At 43.5% G+C, this 20,244-nt stretch overlaps 1 protein-coding gene across 3 annotated transcripts in view; it reads left to right on the top strand.

Annotated features, from left to right (window-relative positions):
* Positions 1-16,046, top strand: part of Hinfp (Histone H4 transcription factor) — a 96,244-nt gene extending 80,198 nt beyond the window's left edge. For all 3 annotated transcript variants that reach the window (XM_069311307.1, XM_045765283.2, XM_045765285.2), the window contains exons 9-11: positions 564-697; positions 7,892-8,096; positions 15,696-16,046. In XM_069311307.1, coding sequence (XP_069167408.1) covers positions 564-697; positions 7,892-8,096; positions 15,696-15,800 — 444 coding nt within the window. In that variant the 3' untranslated portion in view covers positions 15,801-16,046. The remainder of the gene's footprint in view (positions 1-563; positions 698-7,891; positions 8,097-15,695) is intronic.
* The last annotated feature ends 4,198 nt before the right edge of the window (positions 16,047-20,244 follow it).

The raw sequence follows: 20,244 nt of genomic DNA, 5'->3' as shown, positions 1-20,244 counted from the left end.
ACTGTATTTATATGGTTGGTAGTACATTATGCATTTTTTTGAGGCTTTGGCCACTTGAATCTAGCAGTGGGTTGAAAAGAGGTGTGTTTTGCCTCGGCGACTTCTGGATGCCCTCCCCGGTGAGGTGGCAAATGTCAGTTCTCCCTGTGCCTCTTGTGAAGCGGGCCAGGATCTGGCTCTGGTGCCCGGTAAGCCTAAAAACTCCACAGCTGATGCGATCTGGAAGATGGGAACCATCTAGGTGTACATCTTCAGGGAGCCACCGGGACTTGGCCAGAAATAGAGTATGAGTATTTATGACTCGTATGGTCGCTTCAGTAAGATTTTGCCCCACATGTTTAACAACTTCTTCTGCTCTGTTGAATCTAAGCTCAAATTTTAATGGGTTTGTAACTGTGCACTGTGTTAGATAATGTTAGATAATGGAACAGTACTGACATTTCCACAGGCAGATTAATTTGGGAATATTTGAAACCTTGTATATATTCCATTACTGCAGATAAATATACTGTAATATGAATTTTGTTTACCTATTGTAGCTCAATGTATTTGGAATATTACAGGTTCATAATGGATTAAGAAAAGATCACTATGCATGTCACATGTGCAACTTGAAGTTCAAAATGGGAGAGTTGCTGACAAAGCACCTGATTAAAGAGCATGGTTTTCTCTCCCCTGCAGCACATACTCGGTTCAGGTAAGACAGTTTTCACCAGTCCTATAATATTTTTTTCTGTGGGGAGCCCCTTCGGCTCCCTGGAGCTATCGGACTGATATACGCTATATTAGTCTGGGGCTTCAGTGGAGTTCTGCCTACTGGGGACCCTCAGAGAGGTGAAGGGAGCAATGACCCTAGGAAACCTCCCCCCCTTTGTATTTAGGGGTATTCCATCTGCTGTCGACTGGAGTTAGGAACCCAGAAAGGTGGGCATCTCAAAATAAACCCCACATAAAAGGAAATTTAAAAAACCCAAGACCGAACAGAGAAACAGAACTCCCCTGAAGAAAACCAGGGAAATGAGCAAGCAAGCAATCATCATTCGCCGTCGCACTGCTCGTCCATGCAGCCTGCAGCCTTCCCCTACCCGGGGAAGGGGAGGGGAGAGCCCCGGACCCTCACGTTGGCTACTCGCACCTCAGTTCGTAGGCTGAAGCGCTCTGAGGTGGCTGTCAACTCTGGCCTTAGTTTCCTGCTGAATTTTGTGCACCTGGGGTGTTTTCCGGCTGTTTGTGGGCGGTGACCAGGAGTAACATAGTGTACTGTACTGGGACTGCATGGGCTTAGGGCTGCCGTCCCTAAGCGTCCTATAAGTACTACCATTGGGTTCTAGGCTTGCCTTCCCAAAGATCATCACTTCCATTAGGGTTCCTGCTGCTCAGCATTTACCCCCGCCTTTGGGGTCAGCTGGGATTTCGTGGCCTTTGTTTGGCTCTGGGGTAGTAAGTGTTTTTATTGTTGCTGGTTGGGACACATTGGTGCTGCGCAGCACGCATATTAGAGGCAGCCATGTTTCTGTTCCTCCTATTGTCGTTGTGCTTTTGCGCAGTTTTTCTTTTTTGTTTCCTGCATGGAGGTGGTCTGCCTGGTTTGACTATTCAGTCTACTTAAGATATTGTTGGTGGCCCTCCTCTAGGCCCCTATGTTTGTACACTTCACAGGGGTTCAGTTTTTAGCCTGTTTCCCTCTTTGTTGTTCCCTTGGGCTCGCCAGGTTTTGCAGCACCAGTGCCTAGGCTTCCCGCAGACAAAACCCCCTGTGGTCCCTGGAAAACCCCATCGGGGTTTAGTTGACCACTGGATGCATCCTCCGAGTCCCATCTCACATTGTGAGAGTTTGCAGGTGGTTCATTGCCCTTGTCTCGGTGACGATCGTCGGTTTTGCCTGTCATGCTGCTTGTAGGGTTGCTGACACCTTCAACCCGGGGCCGTGTGGGTTTTATACCCGCTTGTTCTCCAGTTACCCTTTCTTCTTCGGATGATCCTTGGGGTCAAGCGGCTCACGATGCGGAGCCTTCTCACCTCCGCGTCATGAGGGGTCTTGGTGGGCGGCTGCCATGTGTAATGCTTCATGAGACAGTTCCGTTCTTTTGAAGCCTCATGCTTCAGTTGCCATCTTCACTAATTATGCTGGTTGCTCTTTCCTCTAACTTAAGTTTCATTTTTCCTCTCCCCCCTCTTCTCCTTTTATTGTCTTCTTCGCTGACCTTTTGCCAGTCTTGATGATTGTTTCAGACATCTTCTGTTTTCACGACCGGGTGTTTGGAGAGGCACACTCTTTCTCACCCGTAGAACTGTGATACTTGATGTTGCGAGCAAGGGGGACACTTTTATTGTCAATCCTTGCCTTCGTTGCTGAACCTGATCTCGACGGACTGACGGTTCTTATGGTGGTGATTGCGGGGCATATACTCACGATGCACCCCCTGGGGGGGGGCCCATCTTGTCAGGTGTCCTATCCTCTAATTGTGGCTCTATGGTCGGTATGGGGGGCTTATTCGTGAATGAAACTCTTACCTACTCATTATTATGCCGATAATTGACCCTCTTTTCACTTCCCAGATTTGTGGGGTGGGCGACCAAGCCCCGGAGTTAGACTGTGTTGGAAGACCGGGCTCTATAGCCTCCGCTGCAATGGGCCCTGACCCCCTGTTCCTTCTCGGATTCTCCTGACTGTCTCTCTCTGCTTCCCCCCCCCCCCCCCAATCCCTCTGGGGCAGGATTGAGCCCCAAGCCCCCAGTGGCGACGACCTCATCACCTGGTGTGTCTCAGTCTTTAGTTGTCACAACAGCGCCTTTTACCCCCTCTCTTACTGGGGATGCTCAACCTCATCACCTTTCACTCGCCTGCACTCAATTCCTTCCCAATCTCCTTCTTTCCAGGCTTTGTTTGGTCCTGCCACATGGACTAAAGATTAAGACATGACTAAGATCAAGTAATTTGATCTTAGTCATGTTGACCCTACTTGTCCTGATTTATTTCTCCATAAACCCCTTGTTGATCTGGTGGATACTTTGGTCACGTTTAACTCCACCGCTCGGCCGACGGGAGCCAGTCGGCCAAGCGGACAGCACGCTGGACTTGTGATCCGGTCGGCCGAGCGGACAGCACGCTGGACTTGTGATCCGGTCGGCCGAGCGGACAGCACGCTGGACTTGTGATCCGGTCGGCCGAGCGGACAGCACGCTGGACTTGTGATCCGGTCGGCCGAGCGGACAGCACGCTGGACTTGTGATCCTGTGGTCCCGGGGTCGATCCCGGGCGCCGGCGAGAAACAATGGGCAGAGTTTCTTTCACCCTATGCCCCTGTTACCTAGCAGTAAAATAGATACCTGGGTGTTAGTCAGCTGTCACGGGCTGCTTCCTGGGGGTGGAGGCCTGGTCGAGGACCGGGCCACGGGGACACTAAAAGCCCCGAAATCATCTCAAGATAACCTCAAGATAACCTGTACAGTACTGGTACCCGTGTTGTTGCCGCCCATTCTCAGGATGTGGCTGGCTGCTTTGCTTCGTTGTCCTGCATTGGGGAGACCACTGTTCAGATCTCCAAAAAGGCCTAGTTGAAAGCCTATATTGGCACAATTCTTCTCCCACACCATGTTGCGACTGATGACCGGGCACTTAGACTGCCACGAGGATATTAAGTATATCCTTGAGATTCAAGGCCATTCTGTCCTCCAGGTAGATACCTTCACGCGACCCCCTCGTGGTCGTCGCTATCAGCCTCTTCACATTGTGAAGGTCACGTTTGATGGTGGGTAGGATGGAAAGTGGCCTTACAACCGAGTGGACAGCGCTTCGGATTTGTAGTCCTGAGGTTTCGGGTTCGATCCCCGGTGGAGGCGGAAATAAATGGGCAGAATTTCTTTCACCCTAATGCACCTTTTCACATAGCAGTAAATAGGTACCTAGGAGTTAGATAGCTGCTATGGGCTGCTTCCTGGGGGTGTGTGTAACAAAAAGGAGGCCTGGTCGAGGACTGGGCTGTGGGGACGCCAAGCCCCCTAAATCATTTCGAGATAACCTCAAGATAGATCCCTTCCCTCTTCAGTCATTCTTGCTGGTGCCAGATGCTCCGTTCAGGAGTATATCCCCTTTCCTTGCCTCTGCAGCAGGTGCTGGAGATTTGGGCATGGTCCGTGCAGGTGCACAAGTGATTTGTCTCTGCCCCTTGTATGGAACATCAGTTCATTCTGAGACAGTGCCCTTCTTCCCAAACTCTCGGCATCAATTGCGGTGACGCCCACCCTGCCACTCCCGCGCATGTGTGCAATACAAATTTGAGGAAGCCATCCTCAATTTAAAGCATCATGATCACTTGTCTTTTCCTGAGGTTAGGCACCAGGTTTGCCATCTTCCATCTTTCTTTGGTATGTCTTATGCTAGTGTGTTGCATTCCTTCTTCTCGCCCTCTCCTGCTTTCTCAGTTTCGCACCCGTTTCAGGGTCTTGGACCCCGACACCTTCATCACCTCTTATCTGCTCCATTTGCTCCTTTGCGTTCTGGGCCTGGTTCTTTGTCTGGTGTTTCCTTCCTTCCTTTCCTTCCCTGTCTTCCTTGTCTCCTGTGCCCTCCTTCCCTTCTCGCCCCACACCTTCTTCTTAGCCCTCCCTTCTGTCTCTTGGTCTTCCTCGCCACCTGTCTGTTCAGGCCATTGTCCATCCTCCTCCCAGAGTTCATCATATTACCTGTTCCAGTTCTTTTTCTCCTGTTGAAACTGTCGAGGCGGTCGCCCAGTATATTGCAGACATACAATAGCCTGTCTGAGATCCTGTCTCTCTCCTTCAGAAGCATAAGCCTGGCTCCTCTCCTTCCTGCCCGGCGGGTACGAAGGCTTTAATGTATTCCTCACCCTCCGACTCTGTCACTATCCCAGCCTCCCTTCCCTTTTCAGTAGCAGGGTCTCCTCCTGTTTCCTTGGTCCTTGATCCTCTCTTGGATGCTGCCTTTTCTCCGGTGCCCTTACTTTCTTTCCTGCCCCTCAATTCCCTTGACCGTACCTCTGTTGCCTCCCGCTCCGGATTCTGTCCGTTCGCCTCTAGTCTTTCCTCCTGCTCCCTTGTCTCGGTTATCTTTGCTAGATTTACCTTTGTCCTGTCTTCCTGATTTCACTGATCCTCATCTTGTTTTTCCTTAGTCTACTATGTTCTACTTTGCCCTTGTTTCTCCCTTGTTCTCTCTTGTTTGTCTGTGTTCTTCAATGGAATATTCGTGGTTTTTATGCCAACTTCCATGAACTCCTCCTGATCACGCAGTGTTTCCAGCTTTGTGTTTGTCTCCAGGAGTCAATGCTTGGCACTCGTCCTGGTCGCTTCCGTGGTTTTTCCTTTCTCATTTTCCATCCAACTCTTGCTGGTGCCCATGCCTCTACTGCTCTCTTGATCCATCTTGCCTGGGCATACCCTTAGTGAAAATGGTCTAAGGGTCCTGGGAAAACCCTGCGTGGGTGCAAGGGGTTCAATGAATGCGATCCCTGGGTCTCCTCTCACCTTGTGCGAGTTTGGGGGTCTTTCTGTCCCCTTGCTTCAGGGCAATGCTCATTGTTTTTACCTCCGTCGTGCTGCCTGTTGGGTCGGTGACACCTTCGATTTGGAGTCTTGCGAGCAAACTCCATCTGGACCAACTGCTTTGTTCTTACTTAGCTCCATGAGCATTTTTTCCACTTCATCTCTAGACACCTCTATGTGCTCTATGTTGTTCTCTGGAATTCTTATTGTGTCTGGTTCCCTGAAGATTTCATTTTGTACAAACACACTTTGGAACTTTTCGTTTAATGTTTCACACATTTCCTTTTCATTTTCCGTGAATCTATTTCCCATTTTCAACCTCTGAATATTATCCTTTACCTGCAATTTGTTGTTTATGAATTTATAGAATAGACCTGGTTCTGTTTTACATTTGTCTGCAATCCCTTTTTCAAAATATCTTTCTGCCTCTCTCCTCACTGTCGTGCAGTTGTTTCTCGCATCTTTGTATCGCTGGTATGTTTGGGGGTTTGGCCTCTTCCTGTATTGATTCCATTTTTGTGTCTTCTGGTCTCTGGCCCTCTCGCAATTTCTGTTGAACCAATCCTGTTTCGTAGTTCTGCATCTCTGTTTTGGTATAAATTTTTTTGTGCCTTTATCATATATTTCACAAAACTTGACATACATACATATTCACTTCCTTCCCTAGTAACAAGTCTGTCAAATTATACTCACTAAAATTTTTTCTAAGGTCGCCATAATGTCCTCTCCTGAAGTCAGGTTTTTCAACTGCTTCAACCTTCTTATTTTCTTCCAGATTATAACACATTGCATACTTTATTCCCAAAAAGACATGGTAACTTTTACCCAAGGGAGGAAGGTACTGAATGTCAAATATCTCTTCCTCCTTCCTGGTAAATATCAAATCTAACATGGAGGGAACGTCCCCTTCTCTCATCCTCGTAGCTTGTTTAACATGTTGATACAAGAATGTTTCCAGGATGAGGTCTACAAATCTACAGGTCCAAAAATGTTGTTTTAGCTTCATATGCTTCCCAGTCTATGGATTTCAAGTTGAAGTCGCCGACTATCAACAGTCGTGATCTATCGTTACCCGCTCTCGCTATGATCTCTCTCATTATTGTTATCAGACCTTCTCGTTTACTATCTAGCTCCTCCTTTGACCATGTGCTGCTTGGCGGTGGACTATATGCATTTATGATCATTAGTTCATCATCCGGAAGATTTTGAACTCGGTGTGGATAACACGGCTAAAAAAAAACTTGAGAATTTGAAGAACTATACAATCAAGGAAGCCATCTATAACTAGGCCAAGGTGTGGAGTGAAGTAAAGGAATCGACTTTGAAAAATTCCTGGAAACTCCTCATGTCTACGGTCAGAAATGAGGAGGATGCAGAAATGGATTTTGAAGGATTTACAGATGAAATCCATGGAATGTTTAGAAATGCCGGCAAAAACTTAGACAGGATGTGGTTGATTGGCTTGAAAAAGATGCCAATGACCCAGGATATGGTGTGATGAGTGAAGACGAGATTCTCCAGTCTATTACTGGTGAGGTCGACGTAGAGATAGAGGATGAAGAAGGCAGTGAAGAACCAACACCAAAAACCACAAAATACAGTGTACTCATGACCTATGTTGACGGATTAATAATTTTTTTATCCAATTGTGCTTATCCAGAGGTTGGAAACATGTATCAGTACCTGAGGTGAACAAAAGAGCTGATCATACAACTGGCCAGTGAACACAGAAAGCAAGCAACACTTGATTCTTATATGGTACGAAAATCAAACCAAGCGCCTTCAACAAGTGAGGCGGCACACGCAACCCAAGCGCCTTCAACAAGTGAGGCGTCACAGGCAAGCCCAATGCCTTCAACCAGTGAGGCTTCTGCAGCTGGCAGTGAAAACTAACTATGCCTAATGAACTGTACAGTAATTTTAAGTGTTAATTTTAGTGTTGTGTTAGTATAGGTTACGTAAATTGTCAAGAATTTTAACTTCAAGATGTGGGGCATCAATTAAGATCACGAACAACAACAAGGTAAGTTGAGGTTTCTAGTTGAATATTTAATAATTATATGTGGCAAGGCAATTCAAATTATGTTTTGTAGTATAAAAAAGTTGGAAATGGTTAGTTTTGGACTCGTTGGTGAAAAAGTACCATTATCCGGAACATGTGATTATCCGGCTGAGGGGTCCTTCCCATATAGTCCGGATGATCGAGTGGAGACAGTATGTACAGTAATTAAAGAAATTGACTGTGGAGATATAGAATATTTACACTTGCTGGTAAAACTTTTCCTGAGTATTTCTATTCATGGGACTAGTTTATTATAGTAAACCATTTGGAGTCGAGAAGTGTGTGTGTGTGTTATTTTATTTATCTTTTTCCTTGCCTGAGCAGATACAAGCAGGATGATGATGGCTTTTATAGACTTCAAACTGTTCGTTATGAGACCATTGAACAAACGCAAGAAATGCTAAATGAGGAAGGTGAAGATAATTTGCAAGAGAAAGAAGAGGAGCCTCCCCATCCATTGCCACCGCCACAAAATAGCAAAAGTAGTTGGCATCCACACAAGAGTGCAAGGCGGGAATCCACATGTGATGTAAGTAGAGCAGTCTCAAAGGCTATATACACTAATGTTTTCTATTCATTATTAGTTGCAGATTAAGTTAAGTGACTAATTTCAAGCATAGAAATATTCATAAATTACTTAAGTAGTGGTTAACACTGTGCACACCCCCACTAGAATGTATGTAGTCGTTCTAGTTTTCTTAACTCAATTTCCATGCTACGTTATTCAGTTTGGCATCAAATTGTTCGCAATATAATTCTCTAAAGGGATATATCCATATAAGGTCATAATGCCTGGCGTGCCACCCGCACCAAATCCAAAAATCGGTCGAGAGTTGCCCGTGAGCGCACAACTGCACTAAAATGTGTGTACTCTTTCCAGTTTTGTCAAAACAACTTTTGTGCCACATTGTTAATTTTGGTATCAAATTGTTCACAATCTAAAGATGCACATTTTAAAAATAGTCCCATAATAATCAAACAATAAATAGAATTTTAACAAATATTTTAATTTTGGACGCAACGTGCATCTTTGTCGGACATCCGTAGAGATATTCACGGACGCAATTTTCATCCCCGCCCGCCAGAATTTTTAAGCAGTTAGAAATGAAGCATATTAATCAGGCAAAGATTTTTTTGGGGAAATGTCATTAACACTATCACACTCCGTTGCCGTCATTAACCCTCAAACCGCGCATATCATATATAAATGATATCAGTGACAAAACCGAAACCGCGCACATCATTTATATATGATTGTGTCTAGCGCTATAATTTAAACTCCCCGCCTGGGATAGGGGCAGCTATAATACAGCCACGACCGATAGTTGCCAGACGCCACCTAGAAAAAAAATCCAGGCCAACATTCTTGGGTGTGAGAGCGTCAGTATTGAGCAAGCCACCAAGGCTGGCGCACGCAGCACGAGCTCACAGCACCGCTGTTCAGCTTGTGACCACAGCATCGCCTACAAATACCATAATATATATGATACTGCTATTATTTTGCAGTGAGAGTATTACTGAAGCCCCCTGACTGTGATAAAACTGACCAGGATTCTGATAAGAGCAGGATTGTGGTGATATTTAGCGCTGTGCTCCATGGAGGGAGGCGTAAGGCTGTGCGAGGGAGGGTTGTGGCGTCGTCTTCTGACTGTGTGTGGCCACCATTTATTGACTGCACTCACCATACCAGCTTAGTAGTTCGATATGGTGAACACAAATGTAGATACTTATATATAACGTGTGTATATAGGGTATAAACAGCAAGAGGAGTAGGTTGGGAGCCGCCATTTTGGTGAGGGCGGTGGCGTCGTCTGCACGACTTATCATGTTGTTTACTGGTAACCACAATAGTCTTTGGGCACCATACCAGCTTATTTGTTCAGGTATGGTGAATAAAACAGGTAGATACTTATATATAATATGTGTATATAGCGTAATAACACCACAAACAGTATTGTTGAAGGACAAATATTAGTGCGTCTGGCCTTGAGGGCGGCCGCTGATCAGCTGACTGTGTGAGTAGCTACGTCTTTGTGGCCTTTACTCACCATACAAGCTTAGATGTACAGTTATGGTGAACAAAACATGTAAATACGTATATATAACGTCTGTGTATAGTGAATAAATACAGAAAGAGTATTGTAGGAGGTGAGTGAGGAGGTGTTGAGGGAGGGAGTGGCAGTGAGTGGCTCGCTGGTGTTTGGCGGTCACTCCTCGTTGCTTTTTGACTCACAAGACCAACTTAGTAGTTCGTTATGGTGTACAAAACATGCAAATACTTATATATAACCTGTGTATATAGTGTAACAACAGCAAAACTATTTGTTTATTGTTTTATGAACATAATAATTGAATCACTAATATGCACACCATAATTTTAAGTACAGCGATGGTTCACACATTTTATAATATAAATATACCACAATTCACTGTATGGAATAATATTACTGCAAAAAACTAAGAAAAAATCAATCAGAGACATTGAAATAATTAGGTAATAATATATTTGTGGCAACTGCCGTCTGACAGCTCGGGCGGAGTAGACCTCATCTGGCGAAGGCTCTGCCAACGCCCCTTTTTTGCCACACTTCCCTACCCTATTGCGGCTAAAATATGCCACCTACGATTTTTTTGTTATTTTTTCCGTGATCAGGGAACAAAAATGAACACTTCTATAAGACGAAAGAATTTTTTGGAATTTTTTTTTTTGTTGCGCCTGTGGGTGTGAATTCCATTTGGGCCCCTAGCGGTTTGAGGGTTAATAACACTATTACACTCCGTTGCCTCCCCCCTGTCGTCACTCATTTTTATCTTGAGTCGTCTCAGGTGACTCGGTCTCGAGTCACTCATTAAAATATTTGTTAAAAATTTAAATTTTATCCAATCAATCTGGGAGTGGCTTCAAAATGTGCGTCTTTAGATTGCGCACAATTTGATATCAAAATGAAAGACATAACACGACAATTGATGTTGGAACACTGGAAAGATATAATTTTGTGGTGATGAACGTCCAAAAGTGTCCAAAAGTTAAAATATTTGTTAAAATTCCATTTATTGTTCTATTATTATGGGACTAGTTTTAAAATACATGCCTTTTATATTGTGAACAATTTGATACCAAAATGAAAGACGTGACTCGAAAATTGATCCAGTGTCAGTATCAGAACACTGGAAAGATAAAAAGTACGTTTGTGGTCCAAATTTTTTAATATTTGCTAAAATTTCATTTCTTTTATTATTATGGGACTAGTTTTAAAAAATGCGCCTTTATATTGCGAACAATTTGATACCAAAATGAATCACGTAACACGAAAATTTATCAAACTGAACGAGTATATACATTAGTCTGCAGATGTGCCAATTGGTGCTCATTCATGGGTAACTTGGCCGACTTTAGGCTTTGCTGTGGGAAGTCACGCCGGGCTTTTAGACCTTGTATGCATATACCCCTGTAGAGAATTCTATTGCGAACATAATGATATCAAAACAAACGACGTACAATGAGAAATAAGGTGAGGAAACTAAAATGAGTATACACATTTTACCGATTTTGCACGCACTCGGGTAACTTTGCCAACTTTAAGCTTTGCTGTGGGGAGTTACAGTGGGCTTTTGGATCGTATATGCATATACCCCTGTAAGGAATTCTATTTCGAATACAATGATACCAAAACGAATGACATAGCACGAGAATTAAGGTGGGAAAACTGAATTGAGTATACACATTTTGGTGTCGCTGCACACTCGCCCACACCGTCGCGGTGTGTCCGAACCGCGCGCGTTAGTGTTAATAATGTCCTTAACCCCCGTGCTGCATTGCATTAAAATATGACCCCTGTGGTGAGCACCAAAAATAAATTTCCAAAAAATTCTTTTCTAGTATGTTGTTAATTAAAATGCAGTCTCTGATAATGGGAAACTAAAATAAAATCTTGGATGGGATGTACTTTAGCCATGATGGAGTTGAGAAATTGAGCAAATAATGGGCGCTGAGTGAGAAAGTGCTAGTTTGGAGTAATCTCGGCAAGATAGCTTTTGGGATCCACGGGAGGTCCTCCCAGAAAGAGGCATTTAATTACATTCAGTGCCGGGTCTTTGGGCACTACAACATAGCATTTTTGCTATTACCACATTGTATATACAGTGGTACCTCAGAATACGAGTGTCCCTGAATACGAGTTTTTCGGAATACGCGCAGGATTTGCTCGGAAAATGTGCCTCGGAAGGTAAGGGTTACCTCGGAACATGAGTTCGTTGATACGTGTACAGCCCGACCTAGCACGTGGTGGTATGGCGATCGTCGTCCCTCCGCCCCTCAGTTTACCAGTGCCTCGCGCCCAGTGACTATCCCATGTCAATTCTTCACCCAGATTTTTGGTGTTTTGTTGGATTTTTGGTCATTTGACCATAAAAGTTATTATATATCTTACCATGGGTCCCAAGAAAGCCAGTGGTAAAGATCAAGGCAAGAAAGCCCATGTGAGGATGACAATAGAGGAGAAACAAGAGATCATTCGGAAGCATGAAAATGGTTCACGTGTTATTGAACTTTGTAAGCAGTACAACAAAGCCACGTCAACAATATGCACTATACTTAGCAAGAAAAAGTACATTATGAGTGCTAAAGTGGCAAAAGGCGTAAGAACAATCACGAAACAAAGACCACAAATACTTGAAGTGGAAAAGTTATTAATTTGGATACACGACAAGGAGTTAAAGGGTGATAGTGTTTCGGAGGCCATCATTTGTGAGAAAGCCAGGGTATTGCACGAAGACCTTGTAAAGAAAACACCTGGAACGAGTGATGCAGATACAGTACGAAAGAGTTTAAGGCAAGCAGGGGCTGGTTTGAAAAATTTAGAAAAAGTGGTATTCATAGTGTTGTGAGGCATGGGGAGGCAGCCAGCTCAGACAAACCAGCCGCTGAACGGTTTATTGAAGAATTTAGAGAGTTTGCAGAGGCTGAGGGATACCTACCGCAACAAGTGTTTAATTGTGATGAAACAGGACTGTTTTGGAAAAGATTGCCTAAGAGGACATACATTACCAAGGAGGAAAAATCCTTGCCCGGACACAAGTCTATGAAAGATAGGTTTACGCTTGTGCTATGTTCAAATGCGAGTGGTGATTTGAAAATTAAACCCTTGCTAGTGTATCATTCTGAAAATCCAAGAGTTTTTAAACATTATAAAGTGCAGAAAACCCAAATGTGTGTGATGTGGAAGGCTAATAAAAAGGCATGGGTGACTAGGATTTTTTTTTTTTTTTTTTGGAGTGGGTGAATGAAGTGCTGTGCCCTGCCATAGAAAAATATCTACAGGAGAAACATTTGCCACTCAAGGCCCTGCTTCTCCTCGACAATGCTCCTGCTTATCCTCCAGGATTGGAAGATGAATTGATGCACAGATACAGTAAATTTCTCACAATAAAGTTCCTTCCTCCTAACACCACTCCTCTAATTCAGCCTATGGACCAGAAAATCATAGTGAATTTTAAGAAACTGTATGAAAGGGCACTTTTCCGGAAATGTTTTGAAGTGACTGAAGCCACAAACCTCTCTCAAAGAGTTCTGGAAAGACCATTTTAACATTTGTAGTTCTTTAAAACTCATTGACAAAGCCTGGCAAGAAGTGACTCAAAGAACCCTGATCTCTGGCTGGAGAAAATTGTGGCCTGAATGTGTGACAAAACTAGACTTTGAGGGGTTTGAGCATGTAAATGATGCACCTATTGTTGAGGAAATTGTTACTCTGGGCTGGTAAATGGGCTTGGAATTGGATGGTGGTGATGTGGAGGAGTTGGTGGAAGAACACAACGAAGAACTGACCACCAAAGAACTCCAAGCCCTTCAAAAGGAACAGCAAGACGACCCAGCTGATGATGTTTCTCCAGTGGAGGAGGATGAGGCAGTAGCGAATGTCCCTTTTGCATAAATTAAGGTGTGTCAGATGTGGAAAGAGATGCAAACTTTTATTGAAAAAGACTCGCCCAGAGAAAGCTGTAGTAGGCCGTTGCCTTAATCTTTTCAATGACAATGTGATGCCTTGCTACAGAGACAGCTTGCGAAGAAGGGAAAAACAAGCTTCCATGGACAAATTTGTTGAGAAAATCAAGCAGTGAGCCACAACCAGGACCTAGTGGTATGCAGGCAAAACATGCCAGGGAGTGTACACCAGAAAGGTCCTCGCTGCCTGATGTTACAATGGAAGGGGACTCCCCTTCCAAACAGTAACACCTCTCCTCCACCCTCCTCCTCACCATCTTCCATACGCCTACAGCATTCAACAACAAGGGTAAGTAATAATGAACATAGTTTTGTAGGTTTATTTAGATGAATTAGGTATAAAATTTAGTTTGAAGTGGGGTTTTTGGGGTAGTCAGGAACGGATTAATTCATTTCCCATTATTTCTTATGGGGATATTGGCTTCGGAATACGAGTTTTCGGAATACAAGCTGTCTCCAGGAGCGGATTAAACTCTTAAACCGAGGTACCACTGTACATTATATACCATATAACTGTCTACATGATCATGTATCATTACAAACCACTAAGCAGAGTGGGTGAGTGTAATGATCTCATGACCTGATCCATGCTCTGCCTAACCCTACACATTTTGCATCAAACTGTAAGTGTCTCAACAAGTATATTCAATAAACATTGAATATATATATATATTATTCATTTATTTAATGTATTTTCTGTTTTTTTTTCTAAGTGCAATTGGGCTGTCAATAATAGTATTTATTAATATTACAGAGCATATGAACAAATCCACAAGGGTTTGGTCATATGCTTTCATTTGGTTCATTCATATGTTTGTAAAGGAGGGCTCGAACCTATGCGCTAGATGTTCCTAGATGCGCTCTAATCAACTGTACCACGATATGGTAAAAGAATTGCAACCTGGAGTGTTACTGCTACCATGAGGATCTGGAGGCTTCCACTGAATGTAGGATGAAGAATGAATCTTTGTATAATTTGTGTGCAATAACACCATGGTCACATGTGTCGAAAGCTTTTGCGAAATTGAAATCTGATGTATTACATCAGCGTTTCATTTGTCTTCCATGGCATCTAAGGCCATGCCATTGTGAGAGACTGAAGAACACTGTTCTGTATCCATATTGCCCAGGGCGTTGTAGACATTGTGATTCCATGTGCTTTGTGATCTTATTAACACTCAAAGATTATGATGTGCAATGTTAGAGCTATTGGTCTGTAGTTTTTTGCGTTGGTTTTACTACCTCTTTAGTGAAGTGGTGCGATCTCTGCTGTTTTAAGAATGTCAGAGATAATGCCATTTTCTAGGTTTTGTCTCTAAAAGATGTTTAAGACTAGTTTTTGTGATAGTGGTTTTTATGTAATTCATGATGAATATAAAATTTCAGGAATCTGGGTCTGGTGCAGAGTGCATGGGCAAACTGTCTATGGGTACTACAGAATCGAGTGGGGTTAGGGTAACATCTGATATGTGGTTCCATGGTGGTGACAAGTTTATAAATAATTTGTTTATATCATCAATCTGTAATGTGTTCAGGGGTTCAGTGAAAATTGAAGCATACTGTAACCTCAGTATTTCACTCATTTCTTTCCTGTTCATCTGATAATGTTTTATCACCCTTGCACGAGAGTCCAGTGCTGGATATAGATTTTGTTCAAGATTTTTCATAGTAGAAAAAAGTATTTTGGATTCCTCTCTATTTGACTTATGGCCTTTTCGCTCTCTCTGCCTCATCTGGATTTTATGATTCTTGCAACTTTAGCTCGGTTGTTTCTATTTCTCTACATAGCCTTCTTTGTTGTTCTTGGAATAGAGTTGAGCATTTAAGAAGTTTTGCTGTTCGTTTTCATTGCCTGTAGAGGGAACACCATTCTCGTTCCAGTTGGCACCTTTTTCCTTGAAAGAGAAAAATTAAAAATTTTGGAGTGCCCACAATATTTTTCCAAGATGGTGTCTGTTTACTAGAGGCTTGAGGAAAAAGGGTATGAACCCTGTACCTGTGGGAGATTTAAATCTTACATGGTATGTTAAATCTTGCATTATATTTGTGTAAAATATGTAGGCCTAGATAAATGTAATAGGCTAGTGTAGTAAGTGTTTAATCATTGGCTTTCTTCACTTTCAGGAGGAGTGGGAAAAGCAAGATTTAAACCAATTGTTGAAGCTGAAGACTCAAAAAAGTGTTAAAACAGTTGAATATCAAGAAATTATTCTCCCCTCAGAGTTTTAACAAATAATTATGTGCACACTGGGTATCTAAATGTCTAATGTGTGCATTTTAAGTGCACTTGTGAATTATTAAAACTACTAACAGCCAGATAAATTAAGCTGAAGTTTAATTTGAACTGGTCGACAGACCTACTCCATTAATGTTTCTGTTTCGTAGTAGCTACCTCAAAATTATTAAATTTTTTAAAGGTGACAAATTTGATTTGTTTTTTGAGGTAGGCCCTAATCAAATAAACTGTACAATTCTTGATTACTTTTATAAACCAAAAATGGAAGGGGGGGGGGGGGAATAAAATGCGTATCCAAAGCTACATCGAGATATTGTATGGAGCATGTGTATAGGTGGGGGAGGAAGTGTAGATACAGTATTGGCTACCTTATCTTGTGTTGATTTAAGGCATGTACCTTAAATGGCCACTCCATTATTGTCAGACATATTCTTCAGCTATATTTTCTTAAACGTGTGGATAACTAGATTGTTCATGGTGAATGATTGCCTCCCTTAATGCTCTCTCCTCGAGCTTGCAGATAATGCGAGGTTAAACTGATACGGTAGTGTTCTGCTGAGCTCATTCTGCAGAATTGAGCTCATTGGCAGCACTAAGGATGCCAATACAAGAAAATAAGCGCATAAGGCGAACAACATCGAAGGTATTCGACTCACCATGGATTCTATCAAGGGACAAGCGACCGCGAGGGACAGTCGGGAAGCAATTGACGCATGCACGTCCTGGAAGGACATTCAACAAGGATATGCACGACTGTAAGGAGCAGGACGGCGCTCCATTAAGTGCCCATGAGTTAAACGTGTATGGCTAACACTAACATCGCCAGAACCGTTTCCCGCCGCCAGTTACGGTGGTAGGAGGAAGGCTATGGGGGATACATTACCCTTAAGAACATGCAGTTTGTTACCAGTAACAGAAAACCAGTGATGTTGCCAACGGGCACGGGCTGAGGAATTAATAATAGGATAGAAGTCTAATTAAGGACCACTTTTGCGGGAAATGGGACAGATGCGGATAGCCTCCTTAGCGGCAGAATTCGCATGCTCGTATAAGGACACTAGGTACTAGGTGAGTACACCAATATCGTTGGGAACCCAGCAAAACTCGACTGTCTTAAATCTGCTGGAGATAAACAGCCAATATTGAATTTCGACTACCACAGGATGGACAGGATTAAAGGACTCGAGAGCCATGAGGGAACTGCGAGAATCAACTACAACAAAAGAAGAATTATGGCGAGAAAGCAGTTTACGAGGAACACGCAAAATTGCATAAAGTTCTGCCGTGGAGATACAGAAGTCTGGAGGCAGGCGACATATATAGGCGTGGTCAGGAAATACAACGGAGTAGCCTTCACCGTCAGCAGACTTACACACATCTGTGAAGACGGAGATGGAACGAGAGTGTAACGAAAAGTGAGCAAGGAAAAGGCGCTTTAGAACTGTGGGAGGGGTAAAAGCTTTAGTCATGCAGGTCAAGGTTCTACAAAACTTAAGAAGAGGGACCCTCCATTGGGGTAAGGATGGAATGACACGAGGAGAAACATTGATAAAACGACCCGAGAGAGAACCTTGCAAACGAGACAACCGTACAGAAAGGGAAAGGTGGTGAAAGGGAACAGGGCCCACAGGAGGGGTTACCTGGTTGATTACCTGGTTGATGGGGTTCTGGGAGTTCTTCTACTCCCCAAGCCCGGCCCGAGGCCAGACTTGACTTGTGAGAGTTTGGTCCACCAGGCTGTTGCTTGGAGTGGCCCGCAGGCCCACATACCCACCACAGCCCGGTTGGTCCAGCACTCCTTGGAGGAATAAATCTAGTTTCCTCTTGAAAATGTCCATGGTCGTTCCGGCAATATTTCTTATGCTTGCTGGGAGGACGTTGAACAATCGCGGACCTCTGATGTCTATACAGTGTTCTCTGATTGTGCCTATGGCACCTCTGCTCTTCACTGGTTCTATTCTACATTTTCTTCCATATCGTTTACTCCAGTACGTTGTTATTTTACTGTGTAGATTTGGTACTTGGCCCTCCAGTATCTTCCAGGTGTATATTATTTGATATCTCTCTCGTCTTCTTTTTAGTGAGTACATTTGGAGGGCTTTGAGACGATCCCAATAATTTAGGTGCTTTATTGCGTCTATGCGTGCCGTATATGTTCTTTGTATTCCCTCTATTTCAGCAATCTCTCCTGCTCTGAAGGGGGAAGTGAGTACTGAGCAGTACTCAAGACGGGACAACACAAGTGACTTGAAGAGTACAACCATTGTGATGGGATCCCTGGATTTGAAAGTTCTCGTAATCCATCCTATCATTTTTCTGGCTGTCGCAATATTTGCTTGGTTATGCTCCTTAAACGTTAGGTCGTCAGACATTATTATTCCCAAATCCTTTACATGCTGTTTTCCTACTATGGGTACATTTGATTGTGTTTTGTACTCTGTATTATGTTTAAGGTCCTCATTTTTACCGTACCTGAGTACCTGGAATTTATCACTGTTAATCATCATGTTATTTTCTGATGCCCAGTCGAAAACTTTATTAATATCAGCTTGAAGTTATTCAATGTCCTCAGCCGAGGTAATTTTCATACTGATTTTTGTGTCATCTGCAAAGGATGATACGAAGCTGTGACTTGTATTTTTGTCTATATCTGATATGAGAATAAGGAAAAGCAGCGGTGCAAGGACTGTACCCTGAGGTACAGAGCTTTTCACTGCACTTGGACTAGATTTTATATGGTTGACAGTTACTCGCCGAGTCCTGTTTGACAGAAAACTGAGTATCCAGCGTCCTACTTTACCGGTTATTCCCATTGACTTCATTTTGTGTGCTATCACGCCATGGTCACATTTATCGAAAGCCTTTGCGAAGTCCGTGTATATCACATCAGCATTCTGTTTCTCTTCTAATGCCTCAGTGACTTTGTCGTAGTCCTCAAGTAGCTGTGAGAGGCACGATCTTCCCGCTCGAAATCCATGTTGGCCTGGGTTGTGAAGGTCATTGGTCTCCATGAAATTGGTGACCTGACTCCTAATCACTCTCTCAAATACTTTTATGGTGTGTGATGTCAGTGCAACTGGTCTATAATTTTTTGCCAATGCTTTGCTCCCTCCCTTGTGTAGAGGGGCTATGTCTGCTACTTTAAGTGCATCTGGTATCTCCCCCGTGTCCAAGCTCTTCCTCCACACTATACTGAGTGGCTGTGCTACCGGCACTTTGCATTTCTTTATAAATATTGAATTTCATGAGTCTGGATCTGGGGCCGAGTACATGGGCATGTTTTCAATTTCTTTTTCAAAATTTAGTGCGCTCGTGTTTATATCAGTTATATTTACAGGGGTTTGAATATCCCGCATAAAGAAATTGTCTGGATCTTCCACCTTCATGTTGTTTATTGGAGTGCTAAACATGTCCTCATACTGCTTTTTTAGGATTTCACTAATTTCTTTGTCATCCTCCGTGTATGAACCTTCACTTGTACGAATAGGTCCAATACTGGCAGTGGTTTTTGCTTTTGATTGGGGTAATGATCTAAGTACGAAATACGCGAGAGTGATGGTGTTGTAGGGACCGCACAAAGTAGCGAAGACAGTAGCGATCAAGGCAATCGTGTAGAGACAGAATGCCGGTTTCGACATACAGGTTAGAGCCAGAGCTCAACCCTCGCAAGCACAACTAGGTGTGTAAAGAAGACCATTGAGGGCAACCAGGAAAAAGAGTAGTGCTCAAAACACTACCTTGGGGCGCACCTTCATATTCCCGAAAAGAGGCAGAGAGTGCCTCGACTCCTACCAAGCCGTACTCGAAAGGAACGACGAGAAAGAATCGAAGCTCTAGAGGAAGATTACCACGAAAGCCAAAAAAACTGTGCAGGGACAGAATATGGTATCTCCATCGGGTGTCCTACGACTTTTCCAGGTTAAGAAGGGCAGCAACCACGAAGGTCTTCGCAGCAAAGGCAGTACGAATATAGACCTCCAAGTTTATGAGGCAACCTTGAGAGCATAAGAAATATTGCCGGAACAACCGTGGACATCTTCAAGAGAAAACTAGACTGTTTTCTAAAAGAAGTTCCGGACCAACCGGGCTGTGGTGGGTATGTGGGCCTGTGGGCCGCTCCAAGCAACAGCCTGGTGGACCAAACTCTCACAAGTCAAGCCTGGCCTCGTGCCGGGCTTGGGGAGTAGCCCGGAACTCCCAGAACCCCATCAAGCAGGTATCAAGCAGGTAACCCGTCCTCACACTAGGCTGTTAAAAGCAGCGGCCGTGCTCCCCAGACGCATTCATCAATTTTAACCGTGTATTAAAAATTGGTTTGTTCTTATATATAAATTAATATTATTATACATACAAATTCTATGTATAGTTACCCATAGGTGTTTAGGGTCTGTTTGCGATTATTTGTATTTGAAGTACGTGCGTGAAGCAATTATAGAA

The sequence above is a fragment of the Procambarus clarkii genome, chromosome 69, assembly GCF_040958095.1.
Source record: "Procambarus clarkii isolate CNS0578487 chromosome 69, FALCON_Pclarkii_2.0, whole genome shotgun sequence".
NCBI lineage: Eukaryota > Metazoa > Arthropoda > Malacostraca > Decapoda > Cambaridae > Procambarus > Procambarus clarkii.
Note: the sequence above shows the minus strand (reverse complement) of the source record. Positions and strands in the feature narration are given on the sequence as shown.